Here is a 23,884-nt window from a genome sequence, read left to right on the forward strand (position 1 = left end):
TTAGTACATCATTGCTACTGCATAGTGGTGTCTGAAAAAAAATGTGTGGCGACGGTACTGTGCAGTAATGCCGGTTACTGAGTAATCATTTAGTACTTGCTTATGCAAGTACTAAATGACGGCACAGTAACAACTGCTCCATCTTCCACTCGCATAGACTCAGCCTCAGAGTCCCAGTGACTGTACATGCAACATAAAATAATTTTGCATTCGTATCTTGTTTTTGCTATTGTCATTTTATCTCCCAGCCATTGTTATAAACAGAAGAAAGCTGTCACCCTGTCAGCCAATTCCTTGTTAGTTCTTCTATTGGATGAACAAAGGTTGTCTCGGTAACTGAAAGTGGCTCTAAAAATTCCCAAACCCAAAGGAAACCAAAGAATAAACCTTTCTGTCCTCTTCATACAGCTGAACTGGAATCCCTTTGCCAACAGGACAGTGAGGAAGCTTACCCAAACCCACTCCAGCTGAGAGAAGAGGACAAGCTGCAACTGCACGGGAAGGAGCAGGCTCTGTCCATGTTCTCTGCTCTGCCAGGCTGATTGAGGGACTATGCTTATAGTTGCAAAGAACCCCCCTTGGGACTGTGCCTTATTAACTAGCTACCAAGGGTGGTAATATTTCTAGCTGAAAGCAGAAAATGAAGCCAGGCGGTGCCAAGGGTGCAGGGTGATGCACTGGGCATGCAGCCCCATTCTGAAAAGTGACTGCAAAACTGGCTTGGTGGGCAGGGGCTCTCGCTCTCACATGCCTTTTACATATAGTATGCAATTACTGATTCACTATCAATGTAAACTGGTCACACGTGCAAAGTAAGACTGGTCATAAGTGCAAAGTAATTCTCACACTATCAAGTGGCTCATTGTGCAATGCATTTGGACTTGCAAAGTAATTATCAGACCACAAAAATAACTATGCAACTATAAAAGAGCAAACCAGCTACAAAGCTGGAGCTTGAAAATGTGTAACAACTCTATAGCTGGTTTTTATCTAGTTTTAGTTTGAATGTGTAGTGTCCCCTAAGCTGTACCGGGCCCAATATGCACAGCCTATGAATCAAAATGATGCTGTCCTTCTGATGACCAGCTCCAAGAATTGATAGTCCTGCTGGACTCTGTGCCACAAATAATAACAATCTCAATCTACCTCAATCTACTCCCATTCATTCAGAGCCTGCCCTCAGGCACTCCAGTGGATAGCAGACCCTCCCATGACCAGGTCACCAAAGATGGATAATGACCAAATCCCTAGGGCTTCAAGGGGAGTTGAGTCTCTGTAGCCATCCACTCCTGTCTGAGACCACCTGCTCATGACAAGGGTTTTCATGGTATGGGCATTTGTACATCAGGTCCTAGGCCAAGACTGAGATCTTCCTCCATATTCCTCCCAGGCCACTGGGAAGCCACCCGATGGTCAAAATGGATTGCTGGCTGGGATCAAATGAGTGTTTTGGGACATCTGGGAATGACAGTTGGGCCCCCCACTACAGAAAGGAAGTGGATGAAATGGAGAGAGTCCATCAGACAGGGGGCTGGGGCACATGACTTGTGAGGAGAGGTGGAAGGACCTGGGTTGACTGAGTCTGGAGAAGAGAAGACCGAGGGGGGATTGAATAGCAGCCTTCAGCTCTGTGCCAGGGGGCTGCAAAGAGGATGGAGCTGGGCTGTTCTCAGAGGGGGCAGATGACAGAGCAAGGAGCAATGGGCTCAATTTGCAGCAAGGGAAGTTCAGTTTGGATATTAGGAAAAACTTTTTCACTAGGAAGGTGTTGAAGCACTGGAACAGGTAAATCAACCACCCAGCAGTAGCGACAGTATTTCTAGTCCATGCTGAGGGAATCAACTGACTTCTTGGCTCATTATCCTCTACCCTTAATTCGACAGGTGTTAACAACCCTCTCTTTTTTCTAATGGTCTTGATGTTGTGCCTTTGTTCTGCCATTCAGTTGTCCATGGACTAGTCTTGGTAATGAAGCTCCTATTTTACAGCCCTGCAGATTGTTTTTAAGTCACTCCAGTGTGGCTCTATTTGTTTTGCCTTCAAAACAGCCCAAGGCCCCTAAAATATGAATAATTCTTCTAGTTTATTCTTAACTGGAGAAAAATATGTGTTCTACGATATGTGACAATGGATCTCAAAATCTTCACCCCTCTGCTTTTCAAAATACTAGTTCTGCCCATGCATCCCAGTAAAGCAACAACCTCTTACCTGAGCTATTACATTTTCTTCCCCACCCCCGCCTCACTTCACCCTGCATTATTTGCCATGCCATTTCTTTAGATATATTGGGTAGTAGGTCTGATCTTATTACTTGTAAGGCTTTAGACCAGAGCCCGTGTCCACATGGCCCAATGTAAGGAGGTACAGGTAAGCAGGCTCAGTGGTTCATGCTAGGGTTGGGCTCAGGCTTGTATCAGAGTGGAAGAAACAAAGGTGAAATCCAGTAATCAGCCTAGATCCCAAGATATCAAGATGAGGATTAGAGAAAAGCAATTGGTCAAGTCTTGAAGGTCCAAGACACACAACCAGATAGACCACAGACAGGACATGGTAGTCATAGGCAGTCAACAGTGTTGTTGCTCAGACAAGGCCCAGCAGAAAGGATTTTGTAGTCTTCCCATGAGGGGTTGGTGACCCTCGTTCATCTGCCCCCACCCAGAACTTCATTGGAGACCTCATGCTGAGCTGCAGCTTGCATTTGCCCAGCAACTCGGTGGCACTGCAGCCTGGGCTTCTGTCTGCAGGGGCCAAAGGTTTGGGTTCGAACCATAGAGGTCCTGATGCCTACACCGCTTCATATACCTGCTTCCTCATCAACTTTTATATAATCATTCCCATTTATTACCCTTAGGTTTCTCCTATGCCTTTTAGTATTCTCCTATGCCTTTAGCATTCTGTTAGTTTCACTTAGTAGAAGAAGTAGACACGTATGCCACAAGTTTTTCCAGCGTGGTTTATTGCAAAGAGGAGTTTATAGGCATTGAGGCATGATAAGACCTCTGTTTTAAGACCCAGAATATAGGGCATGCATAGAGGGGATACAATGGTTTCATCCCACTGGTATCAGTTCCACATAAAATGGATTTGGTCCACTGATGTCAGACCCTCATAGATTCATAGATTCATAGATGTTAGGGTTGGAAGGGACCTCAATAGATCATCGAGTCCAACCCCCTACATAGGCAGGAAAAAGTGCTGGGTCTAGATGACCCCAGCTAGACGCATATCCAACCTCCTCTTGAAGACCCCCAGGGTAGAGGAGAGCACCACCTCCCTTGGGAGCCCGTTCCAGACCTTGGCCACTTGAACTGTGAAGAAGTTCTTCCTAACGTCCAGTCTAAATCTGCTCTCTGCTAGCTTGTGGCCATTATTTCTTGTAACCCCCGGGGGCGCCTTGGTGAGTAAAGCCTCACCAATTCCCTTCTGTGCCCCCGTGATGAACTTATAGGCAGCCGCAAGGTCGCCTCTCAACCTTCTCTTGCGGAGGCTGAAGAGGTCCAGGTGCTCTAGTCTCTCCTCGTAGGGCTTGGCCTGCAGGCCCTTAACCATACGAGTGGCCCTTCTCTGGACCCTCTCCAGGTTATCCACATCCCTCTTGAAGTGCAGCATCCAAAATTGCATGCAGTACTCCAACTGCGGTCTGACCAGCGCCCGATAGAGGGGAAGTATCACCTCCTTGGATCTGTTCGTCATGCATCTGCTGATGCACGATAAAGTGCCATTAGCTTTTCTGATGGCTTCATCACACTGCCGACTCATGTTCATCTTGGAGTCCACTAGGACTCCGAGATCCCTTTCCGCTTCCGTGCCACCCAGCAGGTCATTCCCTAGGCTGTAGGTGTGCCGGACATTTTTCCTCCCTAGGTGCAGCACTTTGCATTTCTCCTTGTTGAACTGCATTCTGTTTTTTTCTGCCCACTTGTCCAACCTGTCCAGATCTGCTTGCAGCTGTTCCCTGCCCTCCGGCGTGTCCACTTCTCCCCATAGCTTTGTGTCATCCACAAACTTGGACAGAGTACACTTCACTCCCTCGTCCAAGTCACTGATGAAGACATTGAAGAGTATCGGTCCAAGGACCGAGCCCTGCGGGACCCCACTGCCCACACCCTTCCAGGTCGAAACCGACCCCTCCACCACGACTCTCTGGGTGCGACCCTCCAGCCAATTCACCACCCACCGGACTGTGTAGTCATCCAAGTCACAGCCTCTTAACTTGTTCACCAGTATGGGGTGGGATACCGTATCGAAGGCCTTCCTGAAGTCTAAGTATATGGCATCCACCCCTCCTCCTGTGTCCAGGCGTTTCGTAACCTGGTCATAAAAAGAGACTAGATTAGTCAGGCATGATCTGCCTGCCACGAACCCGTGCTGGTTTCCCCTCAGCAAAATTTGTCCTGCCGGGCTCTCGCAAATGTGAGCCTTGATAATTTTTTCAAAGATTTTGCCAAGGATCAAAGATTTTGCCAAGGAAGGATTTTTGCCTCAGTTGTTCGCTCCATTGGGACCTGACTGATTGGGTCCCATGGAGGCTCTGCCCCTTGGTTTTTAGCACATATAGGGTTAAAGGACACACAGACATGTTTTGAAGCATCTGAAGTCCCAGCTGACCAGTAACCCCAAAGAGAGTTTCAGAGGGAGCCCATATAAGCTCCCTCCCATTTGAAGCCTGCTGCATACAGCAAGCAATACACATTTCATTGCCTTGGGGCATGGAGCATCCTCACATCCTGCTCTCTGCTTGTGCATGAATTCGGTGAGTACATTGGCTTCTCCACAGGGAAGTGTGAGGCAGGCTGTAAGCTCGGCATGTATCAGGGGGCAAAGCCATATCCTTCACAAGTCAGACTTCGAGGCTACACCAGTGAGATGAAAAGAGAATCAACATTTATCAGAGCACAGAGTTGTGAAACTGAACACATCTGTGCTACCTGGTCATTGAGGTTGGGGAACTGAGTGCAGGCAAGCACGATACTGGCCTTTTTCCTTTGTGTGCCAGTGACTTCAGACACTGATGCGCCTTCACCATGTTGGCCCAGTGGCTTGGGTGGGCCCTTGACTTTTGATCCCACTCAAGTTCCTTAGCCATCTGCCTCCTATGGGGAATTAAGAGTCATTAATGAGTTAAGGCACTTAAGGGAAAGTCAGATCTTTCAGGAAGGTCTGGGGTCAAGCACAGACCCCAGCAGACTCATTTTCCCTGATGAGCATAGAGGAAAATTTTACATAGAATCATAAGAAATGAGGGTTGGAAGGGGCCTCCGGAGGTCACATCTAGTTCAACCCCCTGCTCCAAGTAGGACCAGCCGCAACTACATCATCCCAGCCAAGGCTTTGTCTACCCGGGTCTTCAAAACCTCCAAGGATGGAGACCGCACCACCTCTCTGGGTAACCTGTTTCAGTGCTTCACCACCCACCTAGTGAGAATTATTTTTTTCCTAATATCCAACCTCAACCTTCCTTGCTGCAGCTTGAGCCCATTGCTCCTTCTGTCATCTGCCCCCTCTGAGAACAGCCCAGCTCCATCCTTTTTGCAACCCCAATGCAGGGAGTTGAAGTCTGCTATCAAATCCCCCTCAGTCTTCTCTTCTCCAGACTCAAGTAGCCCAGTTCCCTCAGTCTCTCCTCACAAGTCATGTCCCCCAGCCCCTCAACCATTTTTGTTGCCCTCCACTGGACCCTCTCCAATGTGTCCACATCCTTTTTGTAGTGGGGAGCAAAACTAAACACAGGACTCCAGATCTGGCCTCCACAATGCTGAATAGAAGGAAAGGATCACGTCCCTTGATCTGCTGGAAACGTTCCTACCAGTGCAGCCCAGGATGCCATTGGCCTTCTTGGCAACAAGAGCTCCTGTTCAGCTGCTTATCCACCTGTAACCCCAAATCCTTTTCTGCAGAGCTGCTCTGTGTGCTCATGATACATAACTGCTCTGTTCTCATTAATGGTTGTGCATTTCTGCAAATAATGCACACGGTTATTTTATAGGTATAGACACAACAACCAAACAAAAGAAGGTCAGATCCTGATCTTTTAAACTGCTGCAAATCTGAAGCAGTGCCCTTACCTGTAGTGGTTTAACTCCAGATGTGTTGTACCTAATTAAGCAGTGTGCATAATCCAGATGCACATATAATCAGATCACAGAAAACTATTTCCCAGCCGATCCTGTTATTCTCTCTCTCTCTCTCTCTCTCTGAAGCAGGGCAGTCAGACAAATAAACCCTGAGGAGACACTGCAATAGGAAGATGACCCCAACTCTCATGTAGGAGTCATGGTAAGGATGGAAGAAGTGAAAGCATTTGGAGTTATGGCCAGACACAGAGAGAGGAGATAGACAGTGAATCCACTTCATTCATAGTAGGTCCAAATAAAGAGGCTATCCATGTTGACCATTATGTGCATGTTGCTTTCAGGTCAGAGACCTTTCACTGGTGTAAATCCAGAGTAATGCCCATGAAGTTACATTGGCCTGGGGCAAGATCTTGGTATACCAATTAAATTAATTGGAGACCTGCTCACTGGTGCAACTCCTATGACCTCAGTGGAGTCACCAGAAGAGAATCAAGCCCACCCAAGATCACCCCTGCCCTAGCATTTCTTGATTGGGGAATAAGGCAGACCCAGGAATGATGAACCAGGCAGTCTGACGCTGGTGCGCAGAAAGATGCTGGAAGAAATGATTAAACAATCCATTTCTGAGAGCTTGGAAGAGGAAAAGATGATAAGGAGCAGTCAAAGTAGGTTTGTTAGGAACAAGTGATGTCTAAACTAAATTCCTTCTACTGCAGGCTGTTGTGGAAGGGAGAAAAAACATTAGATGACATATCGCAGAAAACATCCTCTTAGGCAAAATAGGGGACCTCGTCTAGAGCCATGGTTTTCAACCTCTGGTCCATGGACCCCTGGGGGTCCACAGACTATGTCTAAGAGGTCTGAAAAAGATGACTGTGATCCATCAAAAGTATGTGAGTGCCCAAACTTATCATTCAAAGTGGTTCATACCTCCATTCAACATTTTTTAGGCATCTGCAAATGAAAAAATGTTGAAAGCCACTGGTCTAGAGACAACTGTTATAGGACTGGATACACAACTGGATGGAAAACTGTTATTGGAGGTTAGTTATAAGCGGGTAGCTTGCACTGGCAAGGCATATCAAGTGGACTTTCTCAGGGGTCTGGGCTGAGTCTGGTATGGTATTTCCCAGTGATGCTATTACTGGTCTTGTACCAGGTATGGAGACTAAGGAGCGGTTATTCTGAGATGTAAGCAAGTTTATTAAACCCTAAGAGTTACAATTCTCATGCTATAGTCAAAAGCAATACAACATGCTCATCACCCTGAGATATAATGAACACAACATCACTGGTTGATCAGCAGGGATCCTAGTTTTCTCTGATAAAAAACAATTCCCAGTTTTCGGATGAAAAAGAGTAACCTCAAATACACATTTTTCTATGATTAAAATGAAACACCGCCATATTATATCTATCTATCTATCTCTCTATCTATCGATAGATAGATAGAGAGATAGATAGATAGATATAATATGGCGGTGTTTCATTTTAATCATAGAAAAATGTGTATATAGATAGATGGATAGATAGATATATTTTATATATCTATGGATAGATAGATATATTTAATATCTCTCTATATATCTATATATCTATATAGATATATATATATGGATAGATAGATATATTTACTTAGTCCTTCGTGGGTGAAGATGACCGCATCCAGTGGGGGGAGAGGAGGGAAGAAGAGAGAAAAAGAAGTGGGAAAGAAAAAGGTAAGGAGAAAAGAGAAAAGGAGAAAGGAGGAAAAGAAGAAAAAAGGGAAAGGGAAGATAATTAAAAGGGTGGAGGCTAGGTCACGTGAGTACGTACATGGCTTAAAAGTCTGATCTTTGCTTTGAACAATCTGCTGCAGTAGGAGAGCGATGAGGACTGGATATGAGAGGTACTGTTTTCCTGGCCATATGTTTCTTCATTGCTTCTGCTGTGTGTTGCTGTTCAAAGGCCAATGCTTTGTTCTGATTTTGGGACCTCCAGGATGGACGGTTGCGAGCGATTTGCTCCCACGACTCTGGGTTGACGCCAAAACTCTTTAGGGACATCTTTAGGGTGTCCTTGCACCCCATCTTTGGTGCGCCGTGAAAGCGTACAACATTTGACAGCTTGCCAGGTGAGTGTCAGGTGTTCTTGAGAGGTGGTTGGCCAATCTTAGCTGTGCCACTTTCAGCAGCGTGTGAATACCAAGGAGAGTTGATCTTCTGAGCACCTTGGTGTCTGGAATCTTGTTCTACTTTAATATATATCTTACTGGCATTTAATTTTAAGAATGGAAAAACGTGGATTTGCGGTTAATGTTTTTAATCTGAAAATTGAGGATTTTTTTGTCAGAGAAAACCAGGATCCTTGTTGATAAGGCTATGAGGTCTTCTCTAAGTAATTGGAATTTTCGATTATGGGCTTCTCTGGCCAGAACTACATGAGACACTTACTGTGCAGTACCATGTTACTACTGCACAATAGCTCATTAGTACTGTGCAATAGTATCACCGGGCACTAACCAGGACTTGATGCTACTGTGCAATAGTAACAAGCCAGTGCACACTCGTAATGAGCTACTGTGCAGTAAGTGTCACTAGGCAACCGTGCCTAGATGCTACCACGCAGTAACACCGATTACTGCACAGTCATTTAGTACTTGGTTATGCAAGCACTAAATGACTGTGCAGTAACAACTGTGCAGTCAGCTTTTCATGTATACATGGCCTCTGAAGCCCTCCCACAGCCTACAGGTAACACTGAATATTTTCAGCAGTGACTTGGCTGATGAATAGAGAGAACACTTCCTAAATGTGAAGACAATACCAAAATTTTCTACCTTTCTATGCAAAACTTTATACATTATATCAGGGACAACTTTGAACTCTCAGGGACTATGTAGTGCTTAAGCAAGATCAAAAAGTGGTAGGGGCGTTTCAGGTATAGTCAAGCTACTCTCCCCTAGTGCAGTTGGATGGACTAGATGAGCTTCATCTCCCCTTGCCTCTCCTCAGGTAACCAAGACTTCTAAATTCACCACTGGTTCATCAGAGTGGAAATCAGTGGCAGATCCCGTGGGAAGAATGGGAAGGCCCTTCCTAGTTCAGTAACAGGTTATGACTAGTTTCTATAATCTCCACTTTAATCAATGCCTTGCTTTAGCTTCTAGGGAGCAGAGTCCGTGGCACTGACACTCGTTCATGGCAGCTTCCAACCATACCAGCCCTGCTGTATTCCTCCTGACAGGCATCCCAGGACTGGAAAATGCTCATGCCTGGCTTTCCATCCCTCTGTGCTCCATGTATGTCACTGCCATCCTAGGGAACTGCACAATCCTGTTCATTATAAGGACAGACCCAAGCCTCCATCAACCCATGTACTTTTTCCTGAGCATGCTGGCTGTCACTGACCTGGGTCTGTCAGCTTCCACTTTGCCTACGATGTTAAGCATCTTCACATTTAATGTGAGGGAGGTTCACATTGATGCTTGCATTGCCCAGCTGTATTTCATCCACACCTTCTCCCTCATGGAGTCAGCTGTGCTGCTAGCAATGGCCTTTGACCGCTTTGTGGCCATCCACCAGCCCTTGAGGTACAACTCCATCCTGACCCATGCCACTGTTGCCCGGATAGGGCTGGGGTTTGCCGTGAGGAGTGTACTCATGGTCATGCCAACTCCCATTCTCCTCCGCAGGCTGCGGTTCTGCTTTCCCAACATCCTCTCCCACTCCTTCTGCCTTCACCAAGATGTCATGAAGTTGTCCTGCTCTGACAGGAGGATCAACAGCATCTACGGCTTGTTCGTTGTCATCTCCACAATGGGCTTGGACTCGATGCTCATTGTCCTCTCCTATGTCATGATCATAAAGACTGTGCTGAGCATTGCCTCCAAAGAGGAGCGCCTCAAGGCTCTGAACACCTGTGTCTCCCATATCTGTGCTGTCCTCATCTTCTACATCCCTATGATTGGTATCTCCATGATCCACCGGTTTGGGAAACATGCCTCCCCGTTTATCCATGTCTTCATGGCCATTGTTTATGTGCTGGTCCCACCTGTGATGAACCCCGTTGTGTACAGTGTGAAAACCAAACAGATCCGGCAGAGGATAATCCAGAAGTTCCAGAAACAAAACACCATGGACAAGAGCTAAGGGGGACCTTTTGTCATAGAAATCATAGAAACATAGAAAATTACAGCTGGAAGGGAGCTCAGGAGGTCACATCTAGTCCAACCCCCTGCTCCAAGCAGGACCAGCTCCAACTACGTCATCCCAGCCAAGGCTTTGTCTACCTGGGTCTTAAAAATCTCCAAGGATGGAGACTCCATGACCTCTCTGGGTAACCTGTTCCAGCGCTTCACCTCCCTCCTCGTGAGAAAGTTTTTCCTAATAAACAACCTACACCTCCCTTGCTGCAACTTGAGCCCATTGCTCCTTGTTCTGTCTTCTGCCCCCACTGAGAACAGACCAGCTCCATCCTCTTTGCAGCCCCCCCCTGCAGGGAGATGAAGGTTGCTATTCAATCCCCTCAGCCTTCTCTTCTGCAGACCTAATCAGCCCAATTCTCTCGGCATCTACTCACAAGTCGTGTCCCCCAGCCCCTAAACCATTGTTGTTGCTCTCCATTGGACTCTCTCCAATGTGTCCACATCCTTTTTGTAATGGAGGGACCAAAACTGGATACACTACACTACACTACTACACAATATAGTCCTTCCCTTCACAACAGAGAAAGTACAAGGCTTCCTGGATTGTGAAGTTCTCACACCCTGTGATAGCAGGTGCCATCAACATACCTAAACAGACAAGAAACATTTGTGCATTTTTGACCCCCAAATAGCTGATATTTTTGTTGTGCAGTCACCCAAATGCAGGGAGTGATAAATGATATACATCCCAACAGTGCAACAAACTGCTTACATTTTTCTCAGACTTGTTTGGAAATACTTTATCAGCCCCTAGCCCAACTGACAAGCTAATGTTTTAAGTAACTTGTCATAAGGAATAAGCTAATAGATTTGGATAAATGGAAACTGATGCAACATAAATCTCAATCCAAAGTCTGTTCTAAATTCTGAGGAAAGTTGTGGGGAACACTGAAAGACAATGTTTCTGTGTAGTTTCCCAAAAGCTGCTAGTAAAAAGTATATAAAATAAACTTTGTTTGTGCACTCTTCTGTTTGATTCTCCCTGGTGTTTGATCATTGTTCTTTAGGCCTAAATCTATTTTTTTCACCTAATTTATCCAAAATAGACCTGTGTTAAGGTTTCATACCCCCAGTCATCACTGTGGTATGTGACTGCCTGAAATTCAGTTAGCCTTGACAGTGTGGTGTGGGGCCCTTGCATGTTAAAATGGACACATACGTGAGCACCCATACAAACTGTTGTTTATATTTTAGTATGGCCTAGAGACCACAGAGGGCATAGGGGTCCCACTCTGACTTCCGCTGTAGGGATACAGGCTAAGAGGCAGTCCTTGGGAATGGATATGTTGCACACTGAAGTGTGACTGCAACCTGTATTGACATATCCCACCAGTATTGTTACTGGTAACAGTATAGCTGTGGCAATACAGGGATCAGAGTGGGCTGAAGAACCTGCATGGGAACCAGGGTAAATACTCAGATTGTAGGTCTTGGAATCATTGAAAATGAGGGTTCAAAAAGGACCTCAGGAGGTCACAACTAGTCCAACCCCCTGCTCATAACAGGACTAGCTCTAGCTACATCATCCCAGCCAAGGCTTTGTCTAGCCAGCTCTTAAAAACCTCCAAGGATGGAGTGTCCACAACCTCTCTGGTTTGCCTGTTCCAGTGTTTTACTACACTCTCAGTGAAACACTTCTTCCTAACGTCTAACCTAGACTTCCCTTGCTGCAACTTGAGACTGTTGCTTCTTGTTCTGTCATCCCAAAGGTGATGCAGAAAGCACAACTCATATATGTTTGGTGGAGAAAGCTCAGAAAGGTTTATTATTGTCAGACAGCACACAGGTTGGTCTGATTAACAGCCAGTCCACTTAGTGAAGCTTGCCTTGACAGGTAGAGACACTGAACGTTATTCATGCCCACTCCCCTCCCCAAGTCCCTATAAGGGACAGGTCTCTCGACTCCTGTATTTATATGTGTGTACCCCGCTCCCTGTCTTGCACCCACTCTTCTCTCTCTCTCTCTGTTGAGATGTTCATCTTTATTTGCCTTGTTTGCCCAGTTCATGCACTTGCACTCTCATTAGTGTTCTAACTTTCACAATTGTAGCCGCTGTTTTCATGCTCCCATCAATCCTTTTTCCTCATTGGTGCATTTCTGGATTTTTTTGTGTCTTAGTGGGTCATCTAGCAGTCAGGAGGCCCCTTTTTCCCATACTGCTTTTCAGCACCGTACTTAGCATAACTACAGCTGAGCACAACCAGAATGCCTGCATTGGTGCGACTGGATGCCTGTTGTTTTTCTGGGTTTTTTGGGTTTTTTTGGAGTGTGGTCAGTGCAATACAGTAATCCAATGGGCACATCTATATGAGATGCTTCAAGTCAGTAGATTAATTCTATTGAGCATTAATTAAATGGACAAAAAATGTGCTAATTCACAGTAGAATTAGTCTGCTTCACATTAGTGTCACCAAAAAAGCATGCATCAGTGCTAATGTGCAGTAGCGTTGATTATAGCACATTAAGTTAGTTCCTGTAATTACAGGTACTAATTACGGCACATTAATGAACATGTACACATGCCCAATGGCTATCAAGGGTTCATAGGAAAGCAGGGTTGGAAGGGATCTCATGAAGTGATCTACACTATGCCCCTGCTCAAGGCAGGATCATCCCTACCTAAACCATCCAAGTGTCTGTATGACCTTCTCCTGAAAACTTTCAAAGATAAAGACTCCATCACCTCTCTGTGTGACCTTTTCCAGTGTTTTACTACTCTCCTCATGAGAAAGTTTTTCCTAATATCCAACCTCAATGTCTCTTGCTGCAGCTTGAAACTATTGTTCTTATTCTGTGAATCTGTAGTCCTGTCCCTTATGACCACAAAGAATAACCCATCTCCATCCTCTCTGCAATCGCACTTAGGGGATTTGAAGATGATAAGACTAAAGACTATCATGAAAGTAGTAGATTTATTAACAGTTGCGATGAAACAGCAGGTGCTTTGTGGGACTGGTTTGATTCCCACCCCCCCGCCCCAACTTTAGAAAGGGTTGACATGTATATGTGGCCTCACCTAATCCAGCTAAGTGAGATATGCTTCCCTTTTCACTCAAAGGAAATGAATAGATTCCACTTACTTTCTTTTTAGAAAGTCCAGGAACTCTTAGAAGCCAGCCATGTTTTATTTGGCTCAGAAAGAACATCTCCCCATGTTTGCCGTCTTCCTTACTGCAGCCGATTCTCAGAGCCCTCTGCCTGTTCCTAGGCCAAATTACCATATTGCCCAGCTTCTTTTACAGGGCTTAAATGCAAAGTTGCCATTTTGCCTGCAATCATGTTCTCCTAAATGCCCAACCATACCATCTAAAATGCCATCCCTGTGAAAGCTTCATCCAAAGGTTCTCAAACTTTTGAGGCCCAAGACTGCCTTGGGAAATGCCAGCTCCTCACTTTCACTTATCTCTTGACTACAGAATCATACTAGAGCAATTCTTCTGTTGCAAAGAACTCACAAAGACCACACCAGGTGGTTATGTTTTTGGCACACTGGATTCCTATTTGACATCTCTGGGTTGATCTTGTGAATCGGGTGCAGGTGTCGGCTCACAAACAGTGCTGATATTGCACAGCACCCTTAAAAGGATCTCCCAGCACCCCAGGGTGCTGTGGCAGTTCAGTTGAGAATCACTTCGATTTCACAGGAAGTATAGGACTGCAAACAATCTCCTGAGCCATTGAGCCCATTCCCATGCAACTCCAAGGAGTTACACTTATTCCTTTAGTTCCCAGACCCTGATACTCTTGGGGAAGGAGGTTATGCTGGGGGAGGAGATTATCACATGGCCTCAGGAATCTTATATTCCCCACCCTGCATCCATCATAGACACAAAAGTAATACCACTCCATGGACTTCTAGAGCTTATAATCGTGGGAGGTGGTGGCAACTGGCTTCTGGTAAATGATGCTGAAGAGGGGCTGATATTTGGAACTTCTGCATTGCTCATTTTTTAGGTACTAATTTAGCTCCCATTATCATTGTCTCTAAACACAATGAGCTATGTGAATGTGTTGAATCTGCACGTGTGAATCTAAAGTTACTTGCTGTTGAATCTGCTAATGTCAATGCATGTGCAGCTTTACTTTGGGTTCCCACTATATTCTGTGCCCTCCAGGCTGGCAGCCCTCTTTCCTGCACTTGTGGGTGGAGCTATTTATTTGTGAAGACCCTGGGACAAACATCACATATCAAACTTCCAGTCTTTCATGTGTTTTCCCTCCCAACATCCCCTCTTACAGAAGGACTAGGGCTCCCCACTCTGCAGCCAGGAAACCAAAGCACAGGAAGGCACAGATCCTGACCCACAAAGGGGCATGCAATTCACACCCCAGATTTAGGTTCCTCTGTTGCCTTTGCAATGCATTGGAAGTGGGTAGCTCTGAGGACTGGGGTTCATATCCGCCTATTTGCACATAGGCCAGACTACAGGAAACACCAAAGATGGGGGGCATCACTCTGGGCCTCAGGTCCTTCCTGAAAGATCTAAGTTTGACATCTATGTGCAACTGGACATTACAGGCTAAAGCCCTTTCCTGGGCTTTAGCTCCTAACTGGTCCCTTTGGCCAGATGGCAGCACCAACCTTCTATGTACCAGCCTGATTTACCTGTGCAGGTCAGAGTTGACTGTAGTTTTATTAACAGTTTAGATTATGGATTTGTCTGGGATGGTTTAGATAGGGATGATCCTGCCTCAGGCAGGGGGTTGGACTAAATATGACCTCTGATGATCCCTTCTAGCCCCACTTCTCTATGATTCTAGCCTGATGGCTACTGCACTTGCTCATGACATGGGAGACCTGAGTTCAATTCCCTGCTTAGCATGACAGGCTTCGGATCTAGCTCTTCCACCTGCTAGGAGTGCACCCTCTTTGCTAGGCTCAGCCGTGGGGCTATATTTTGCATTAAAAAGCCATCGGTAAAGTACACAGAGTCTTCAGAACATGCTTCCCTCTCCCACGTGGTCACCAGACTGGACATTCAGGCTCCAACATGCTCTCTCTGACCCCATGGATCTTGCATTCCTTGCTGCACAGTGGCAGCTGTGCTATGTGCTGAGTTTGGTGCCATGGGGGCATGTTGCAGGTGCTGTGAAAAAAATGAGCAGGTCAAGCTTCTTAGAGGTTAAGTTGGGAAACATCTACACTTTGGATGTTTCTACACATGCCCTGGGATACACATTTGGTACTGTGCTTTAGCAAGTACTAAATGACTGCACAGTACCCTGATGAGTAGTAGTCAAAGTCATAGTTCATGCCCGCCAACGCTACATTGCTGTAATGATGAACTTCATCACCATAGCTCATCACTATGGTGAGGTAGCATCTCATATAGATGTGCAGTTTGGGTATCACACAGGACTAGGCATAAGATGAGCTCTGGGCACCCCAGCCCTATAGGTGACCAACAGTCTGGGCATGCTCAGTATCAGAATTGTAGCTGCTAATCAACTTGACCTTCAGAAACATCAGTACCTCTGGACTGTCCATTCATGTGGACCTCTGCAACCTGAATTCCCCCTGTGCCTCACTTTGAGTGCCCAAGGCGCTTGCCCAAACCTGTCATATCCCAGTGAATAGGCTTTATTGGGAACATGGTGCTGGATGAAGGATGAGCCACGCTGCTCTTTGCTGTGCTTTTTACTTTGAAGGAAAATGTTTAAATGTTTGTCCCTTTCAGCTGCAGCACAGCAATGGTTCTGTGAACCTGAACTAAAAGCTGCAGCAATGAACTGGAGTATCTCATCAGGTAGTTATAGATGACCCCCCATTGGTTTGCAAGCCCTCAAAGGTGAAGGAATCTAACCCTGTGCATTAGCCATGTTCTTCTGGACTACCCCAACTCTAGGACTGCCCTTTCCAGTCTCATGAGATAGGTTAAGCAAGGCTGGATGTTACTCTGTGCTAGAGCTGCACTCCATGCAATACAATGGGGATGTCCAGGAGCCAGTTACAACCCCTTGCTATTTTAGCCAGTTCTTCACCAGCTCCAGTGAGGTTTAAAGCAGCCTGGGGGAGCTCTGAATTAAACCAGCTGGTAATGTTTTGCAATAGCTGTTCCCCTAGCAGATTGCTAAAAAACTATATCTTCTGGTCACATCCACCAAGATGCCACCTATAGGAGACAGGATACGCTAAGGATAGGACTTGCCTCTGCACCCATAGGAGATAGAGGCCTGTTACCACTAGTGTTGCATTTCTGGGGAGGTGGTAGGATTCGAGCAAAAGAGGGACTTCACCAGGACTCCTGAATGCCGGGCCCTCCCATAGCCATTCTGCTCTGATCAGTGTACAGTGCATTTTCCTGAGATCATTTGGCATGTACCCCATACACTCTTCACCCCTAAATTACCTACCCCACCCTAAAAATTGGGTCTGAAGTAGGGAAGATAATTCTCTGCCTCAAATAAATCACCATGCTTTAATTCCTGTTCCAAAACCAACTATGGTTGTTAATACATATGGACTGAAGAATGAACCACTAAGCCTATTAACTCCCTCAGCTGTCTAAATAGTAATATCACTACTACTACCAGATAGTTGGTTTTGGAGAATGCATTTAAGGTTTCAGCTTTTGGATAAGCTGGAAAAGGAAGGTGAGAATGGTGAAGAAAGGGCTCTATTCAGGCTCCACTGCTGTACTTTGGCATCAATGGAAAAATCTTTGTTTTTCATTCTGTCTTCTCACAATAAAAATGTGTGTCTTATCGGGGAGTGTACTATGTGGGGAGAAAAAAACAGTAATTTGCAAAGTAGACAATGCGTTGGGATGACTGGTTAGCTTAACCTGTGCCTCATGCTTTAATTATGTCTCCAGCCAATCTCAGTTGCAAGCTCCAAGCCATGAGTGTGGAAAAGTGTGAAAATGCCTGTTGTACCCCCAGCCCTAAACACATATGGCGCAACATTCATGGAACAGCCATGACCAAGCACATATGACCTGGGATCACAAGCATAACTGCAAAAGAGCTCAGCAGATTTCCTGCCAGATTGCAGGATCTTCATGGACTATGCATGTTTGAGAGGGTATTTACAATGCAGACACCATTTGTAGCCATTCTCTTTATTCCACAGATAGACAAGAATTCAGAATGGGTACAGGTAATGCTACCTATGCAGTGACATCCCACTAATTTCCTGGCTCTGAATAAACCCAACCACTGTGAGCTTGCCTATAAGGTGCTAGTAGTGGGTCCTGAGGACTGCACAGGCCCATTTAAGTCTGCTGCTGCACCCCAGAGCTGAGAATTCACCAGTGAGGCTGATCTGATCAGGACCTTGGGAGAAACTTTCTCCTCTTGGTATTGTTCCCTTCCATAATCCTCCCTCTCCAGATACTTAGGGCAGGACAGCTCTTTCCCAGGTCTTGGAGCAAGGGTGGGCAAAATACAGTCCATGGGCTGGATCTGGATCACCAAGGCATTTTGTCCAGCCTGCACCATGTCCATCAGCCCTGCCCCATCCAGGCACAGGGGGCAACCCAAGTCATGGTGAGTGCAACGTCTCCCATCATCCCCGGGTGCACAGTGGGGCTGGGGTGGCACAGCAGCTAGACTCCATTTCCTGGCAGCCCCAGTGGTGGCTTCTTCTGGCCCCACTGCCTGGGTACGCCAGTCCACTTGCCCTGCATCCACCACTGGAGCTAGGACCCATGCAGGCAGGGCACATGTCTGGGCAGATGGGATGGGGCTGTGGGCAGGTGAGGAGTCACATCCAGGAGTGGGGTGGGTGGGCAAGGAGGGGGATCAGGATCAGGATCATGAAGCGATGAGCCATGATCCACAGCCCACATGTCCCTGCAACGGGCGCTGGTTCTGTGGGCAGGGGTGTGCAGGCAGTGGATTGTGGCTCCGCCCCGGATCCCAACCCTGCTCTGTCACCATCCCATGATCCTGATCTCTGGGCCTACCTTCCCAGCCTGCTCCCAGATGCAGCTCCCCAACCACCCATGGCCACAGCCCATCCACCTGGCCCCATGCTGTGGCCTGCAGGTCCTGGCCAGTAGTCTCCATGAAGACTCTGGGATTGTGGAGTGGTGAAAGAGTGGGACCAGGGCCTGGGGAAGAGCTGTGATCACCTCTCCACATGCTTCTGCCCACAGAACTGGGAGCCATCACAGGTGTTTTTGGGCAGCAAATCACAGGTCATTCCCAGCCCCAGCCCCACATTGTCACCTCCGTGCAATCCCAACCCCACCCCTGGCCCTGTCCAACCATCTCACTTCCAGATGCTGCTCCCTGCCTCCCCACGGCCCCATCCCAGCCCCCCAGTCACATGCAGGGGCTACTTAGGGAGTTTTGGTGAGATGCAGCTGGGAGCTGAGGGGGTACGGAGCAAGCCTGTGACAGCTTACTAAAACTTCCTAAGTGTCCTTCCAGCCAAAATAATTGCCCACCCCTGGCTTCGAGTCCATCAAGTGCAGCTTGGTAGCTCCTCATTTTGTCTTATCCATAAATATTTAGGAAAGCCTTTGTGATCCATTTTTCTTAGATCACTTGTGACCATGGCTGGAGCCCTGCGAAGACATGACCCATCACTTGAAGCATGTCCTGACCATCCGTGCACGGATCTGCTTGGTTTTCACACTATATACAATGGGGTTCATCAGGGGTGGGACCAGCAGGTAGACATAGCCCATGAGGATCTGGACCAGGGGGGATAAGTCCCTCCCGAATCGATGTACGATGGACAAGCCAATCATCGGTGTATAGAAGAGCAGAACAGCACAGATGTGGGAGACACAGGTGTTCAGGGCCTTGAGACGCTCCTCCTGAGATGCAATGCTGAGGACGGCTCTGAGGATCATTACATAGGATAAGAGAATGAGCAGAGAGTCCATCCCAACTGTGGAGATGATGACAAACAAGCCGTAGATACTGTTGACCCTGATGTCCGAGCATGCCATCTTCTTGACTTCCTGATGCAAGCAGTATGAGTGGGAGAGGACATTAGCTTTGCAGTACTGAAACCTTTTGAGAAGGAAGGGGAGTGGAAAAATGAGAAGCACCCCTCTTAGCATGAAGGCCAGTCCCATCTTGGCTATTCTTGGGGTGGTTAAGATGGAGGCATATCTCAGTGGGTTGCAGATGGCAACATATCTGTCAAAGGCCATTGAGAGAAGCACGGAGGATTCAATGAAGGAAAGTGAGTGGATGAAGAACAGCTGGGCAAAACAGGCTGTGAAGCTGATTTCTTGGGCATTAAACCAGAATATGCCCATTACAGTTGGTACAGTGGATATCGATAAGCCAAGGTCTGTGAGGGCCAACATGGAAAGGAAAATGTACATGGGTTCATGAAGGCTTGGATCAGTTTTTACAATGAACAGAATGACGGCATTGCCTACCATTGAAACAACATATATGGAACAGAAAGGGATAGAAATCCAGATGTGGGCAGCTTCCTGCCCAGGGATCCCTGTGAGTAGGAAAACTGAAGATTTGACTCTGGTATCATTGAACATTGACATAGTTCGCTGGATGGGTCGGAACAATTTCAGGCTTGCTTCCTGGAAGGACAAGAAGAGGACACTCACTAATACTGAAAAAGATACATGCAGTTCTTAAAACTTTGGATGCTCCATGAAGATCAACAACACTATTACCTCGAATCTACCCTTGTGAGAGGAAAATGGAAAAAAAAACAGGAATGAACTGGACCTGAGTTCTGTTTATTTGGTCCATAACAATAGTCAGCCTCACTGTGACTTTCATATAATCGTCATTGCTGGCTCTCTAATTCTGAGTGGCCTCTCATATCACACCCTGTATTTATCACAAATGTCTAACATATGAAATTGTATAAAGAAAATGGACATTTCATTGACCTGCCTGGATGTTATTTCTAAACATGTTTCAGTGTTTCCTGGGATTTGCTGGGTTTGCTTAGACTGGTTGGTATCTGTTCAGAATAGCTAAAGATTATAAAAAGATAAATATTATATATATGTAGACACAGAGATATATCTTTGTAATACCTATATCTCTATATCTCTATCTATATGGATATCTCTATTTATATCTATAGAGATAGAGATAGAGATATCTCTATCTCTATCAATATGGATATCTCTATCTCTATCTATAGATATATCTCTATAGATCTCTCTATATATTCCTCTCTATATAGAGATCAATATCTATATATGTATAGATCTATCTATCTATCTATCTATATATATATAGATATAGATCTCGATATATAGAGCTCTATATCTATAGATATATCTCTATCTCTAGAGATAGAGATATATAGATACATACAAAGCATATATGCATATATACATACACACACACACATATATATATATATGTACACATACATATATGTCTATACATACAAGACTTTATATGACTTGTGAGGAGCGGCTGAGGGAACTGGGCTTATTTAGGCGGCAGAAGGGAAGACTGAGGGGGGATTGGATAGCAACCTTTAACTACCTGCAGTGGGGTTCAAAAGAGTATGGAGCTGAAATGTTCTCAGTCGGGTCAGATGACAGGACAAGGAGCAATGGGCTCCAGTTGCAGCAAGGGAAGTTGAGGTTGGATATTAGGAAAAAACTTTCTCATGCGGAGGGTAGTAAAGCACTGGAACAGGTTACCCAGAGAGGTGGTGGACTCTCCATCCTAGCAGGGTTTGAAGACCTGGGTAGACAAAGCCTTGTCTGGGATGATGCAGTTGGGGCTGGTCCTGGTTTGGGCAGGGGTTGGACTAGATGTGACCTCCTGAGGTCTCTTCCACCCTCATTGTCTGTGATTATATGATTCTAAGTCCCGTACCCCAACCTCCTCACCATTTTTCTTGCCCTCCACTGGACTCTCTTCAATTCGTCCATATCCTTTCTATAATGGGGGGCCCAAAACTGGATACAGGACTACAGATGTAGCCTCCCCAGTACTGGATAGAGGGGAGGAATCACTGCCCACCATCTGGTGGCAACGCTCCTACCAGTGCAGCCCAGAATGTCATTAGCCTTCTTGGCAACAAGGGCACATTGATGGTTCCCATTCAGCTTACTCTTCACTGCCACCTCCAGGTCTTTTTCTGCAAAGCTGCAGCCCAGCCTGCACCGGTGCATGGAATTGCTCGGTCCTAAGTGCAGGACTTTGCACTTGTCCTTGTTGAACCTTGTGGGATTTCTTTTGGTCCAATCCTCCAATTTATCTAGGTCACGCTGAATCCTAGCCCTACCTTCTAGCATATCTAGTACTCCCCGCCCCCCACTCCACTACTATTCCCGAACATATGGGCAACTGGTGTCTCCCAAATCTGGGACGGCATGGTGGTGGCGGGGAGGTCCCCAAGTGGTCAATCAATGAGCTAGTGGCGAGACCGGAAGTGCATTTCCAGTTTTGCAGCTGGCGCTTCCAGGGGGTGCACGGCCGATCTCATGTGCACCCGCATGCCCCTACGCATTACCAATGCCCAAACACATATCCACAAATTTCCATTCCCTGCATCATTCTGAAGGCTTGTCTCTGAAAAACTAGAGAGAAATCAAAGAAGAGGCAGGAAGATGGGCAAAGGTTTGGAAGACCTGCCTTCCAGCCACAGCTCCAAGGAGCTCAACTTGTTTTTATCACAGAGACATTTATGAAGGGATTTGATCACAATCTATTGGTACCTACATGAGAACACGACTTGGATGAAAGGATCTCCAGGTCTAGGTGGCCAAGGTCTTACAAGATCCAACATCCAAGTCAGATCTATTCAGACTAGAAATAAAGCACATTTTCTTTTGTCAATGAGAGCAATTTATCATTGGAACAATTTAGGCAGGGTTGTGATGTATTCTCCACCCTCTGCATTTTTTAACTCAAGATTGGGTGGCTTCCTACAATACAGACATAACCCCTATAAGAATTAATTCCAGGGAGTCCTGTCTGTGTAAAGGAGAAGGCATGGCCATAAGATCCCTTCTACATCTCTGAATTTATGAATCATGTGTCTGGATCTCCATAGGACATCATGACACAACGGATCTGTTTGTAGCACCTTGTATTGCAAAGAGTGCCCAAAAGGTATTTACACATTATTTTTCCTCTGATTTCTGATTGTCTTCAGAATTTCTACAACAATGCAGTGCAACACCCAGATGTTTATGAGGAGACTAAACCTGATGGCTCCATATAAGCAGCAAGATCTTAGTCCCTGTCCTAATAAGTCAAGTCAGCTCTCCTGATTTGCTGTGACATCAGATGGGATACAGGCTTGGGATTTCCTTAATGCTTCAAGGAACACTGGGATCAGCATATAAAATGCTCATTTTCTGGATTTCTATCAGGTCCCCAATTTGTATAATATTATATGTAATATTAGCCCCTGCACCGCACATTTACCCAGGGTGAGTTGCTTGCTGGAAGTGTATTTCTAAAGGCAATTGAGAAGGATTTGCATAAAACCTGAACTTCAGCTAACAAATAGAAGTAATCTATAAGTCTACGTCTATAGGTTTGCCTATGTATTAGATCTGTAACATCTCCATCCCCTAGGAGTGTTAGTGTGAAGGAGACAGAGTTGCAAATCTGTCATCATTTATAAATACTTTATGTGTCCTCCCTGTTCTTGGGACACTTGGGGTCTATCTACACATGCATTTAAGCATGACTAAATTTAATGTGCATTCATGCCTAGTGGCTGGTCAGACACAACACGAAAGTTAGTGCTGGGTTGTATCTATGTGTGCACTAATGCACCATAACTAATCACAACTAATTTTGATATCTGCATTTGCAGGTATTTAATTTAGGTGCAATTAGCCTAATTTTGCTGTTTTGAATGCACATTGAGGGTGTACACATGTAGATGCGTGAATGTAATGCACATTAAATTAGGCTAATGCGCATTAACGCATCTCATGTAGACGTACCCTTTGAGTTTAAAGACTGAATCAGGTTCAATACAGAGAAGTTTACTATGCACATACTATATGAACTCTACTGAGTTTGATATCAGGCTTCTGGAAAATCAAGCAGAAAGCCAATCAAGAGTTGAAAAGAAACCACATCTCGTTAACAAATTAGGGGTAGTTAAGAAACAATGCCAGGGGTCTTAGCTATGCGTTTCCCATCTCCAGCCTCCAGCCAAGTTATAGAGTTGCCAGTCAGAAGAGCTAAAGGGCAGTGCACGGTGACAGAGACACTTTCTGCTCAGGGGTTGAACAGTTGATGCTAAGCTACTCTCCCACTGTCAAAGGAAGCTGGGTCTGCTGGAGTCCCTAGGGCATTAGGGAAGACAGACAGGTCTGAGGACTTGTGCTTTAAAATCTTTTTAAGCCCTCTTCAGGCCGGGCTTTATCCCCGCTGCTCAAATCACACAGCACAATGGTTCAGGCAGCGTTCCTGGACACCCAGCTCCCCACAGCTCCCAGCCCCCTGAAGCTGCCAGACCTCCTTGGTGAGCGCATTGTATGCATGGAGTGCTATTGCCCTCAGTCAGGCCCGAGAGGGGGAGAATCAGGTGCTTCCTCACCCAGGGGAGGCAAAAAGCACAAAGTTGGGCACCTGCAGGAGGACACTCAGCAAAACCAGGTACAGTCCAGCCTGGCCCTGAGGTGGGTATTTCTGCAGAAGCATTGGAGATTTCATCCTCCAAACCACGAAACCATCTCACATGCCTCCAGACCG

At 46.0% G+C, this 23,884-nt stretch overlaps 2 protein-coding genes across 2 annotated transcripts; one reads left to right on the top strand and one right to left on the bottom strand.

Annotated features, from left to right (window-relative positions):
* Nucleotides 1–9,253: 9,253 nt before the first annotated feature.
* LOC102379137 (olfactory receptor 51G2-like) lies at nt 9,254–10,204 on the top strand. The gene has a single exon (XM_006032089.1). The coding sequence runs from the start codon at nt 9,254–9,256 to the stop codon at nt 10,202–10,204; it is 951 nt and encodes a 316-aa protein (XP_006032151.1).
* An 8,588-nt stretch (nt 10,205–18,792) lies between these two features.
* LOC102379375 (olfactory receptor 51G2-like) lies at nt 18,793–19,728 on the bottom strand. The gene has a single exon (XM_006032090.3). The coding sequence runs from the start codon at nt 19,726–19,728 to the stop codon at nt 18,793–18,795; it is 936 nt and encodes a 311-aa protein (XP_006032152.1).
* Between the last annotated feature and the right edge of the window lie 4,156 nt (nt 19,729–23,884).

The sequence above is a fragment of the Alligator sinensis genome, unplaced genomic scaffold (assembly GCF_000455745.1).
Source record: "Alligator sinensis unplaced genomic scaffold, ASM45574v1 scaffold364_1, whole genome shotgun sequence".
Taxonomy (NCBI): Eukaryota; Metazoa; Chordata; order Crocodylia; family Alligatoridae; genus Alligator; species Alligator sinensis.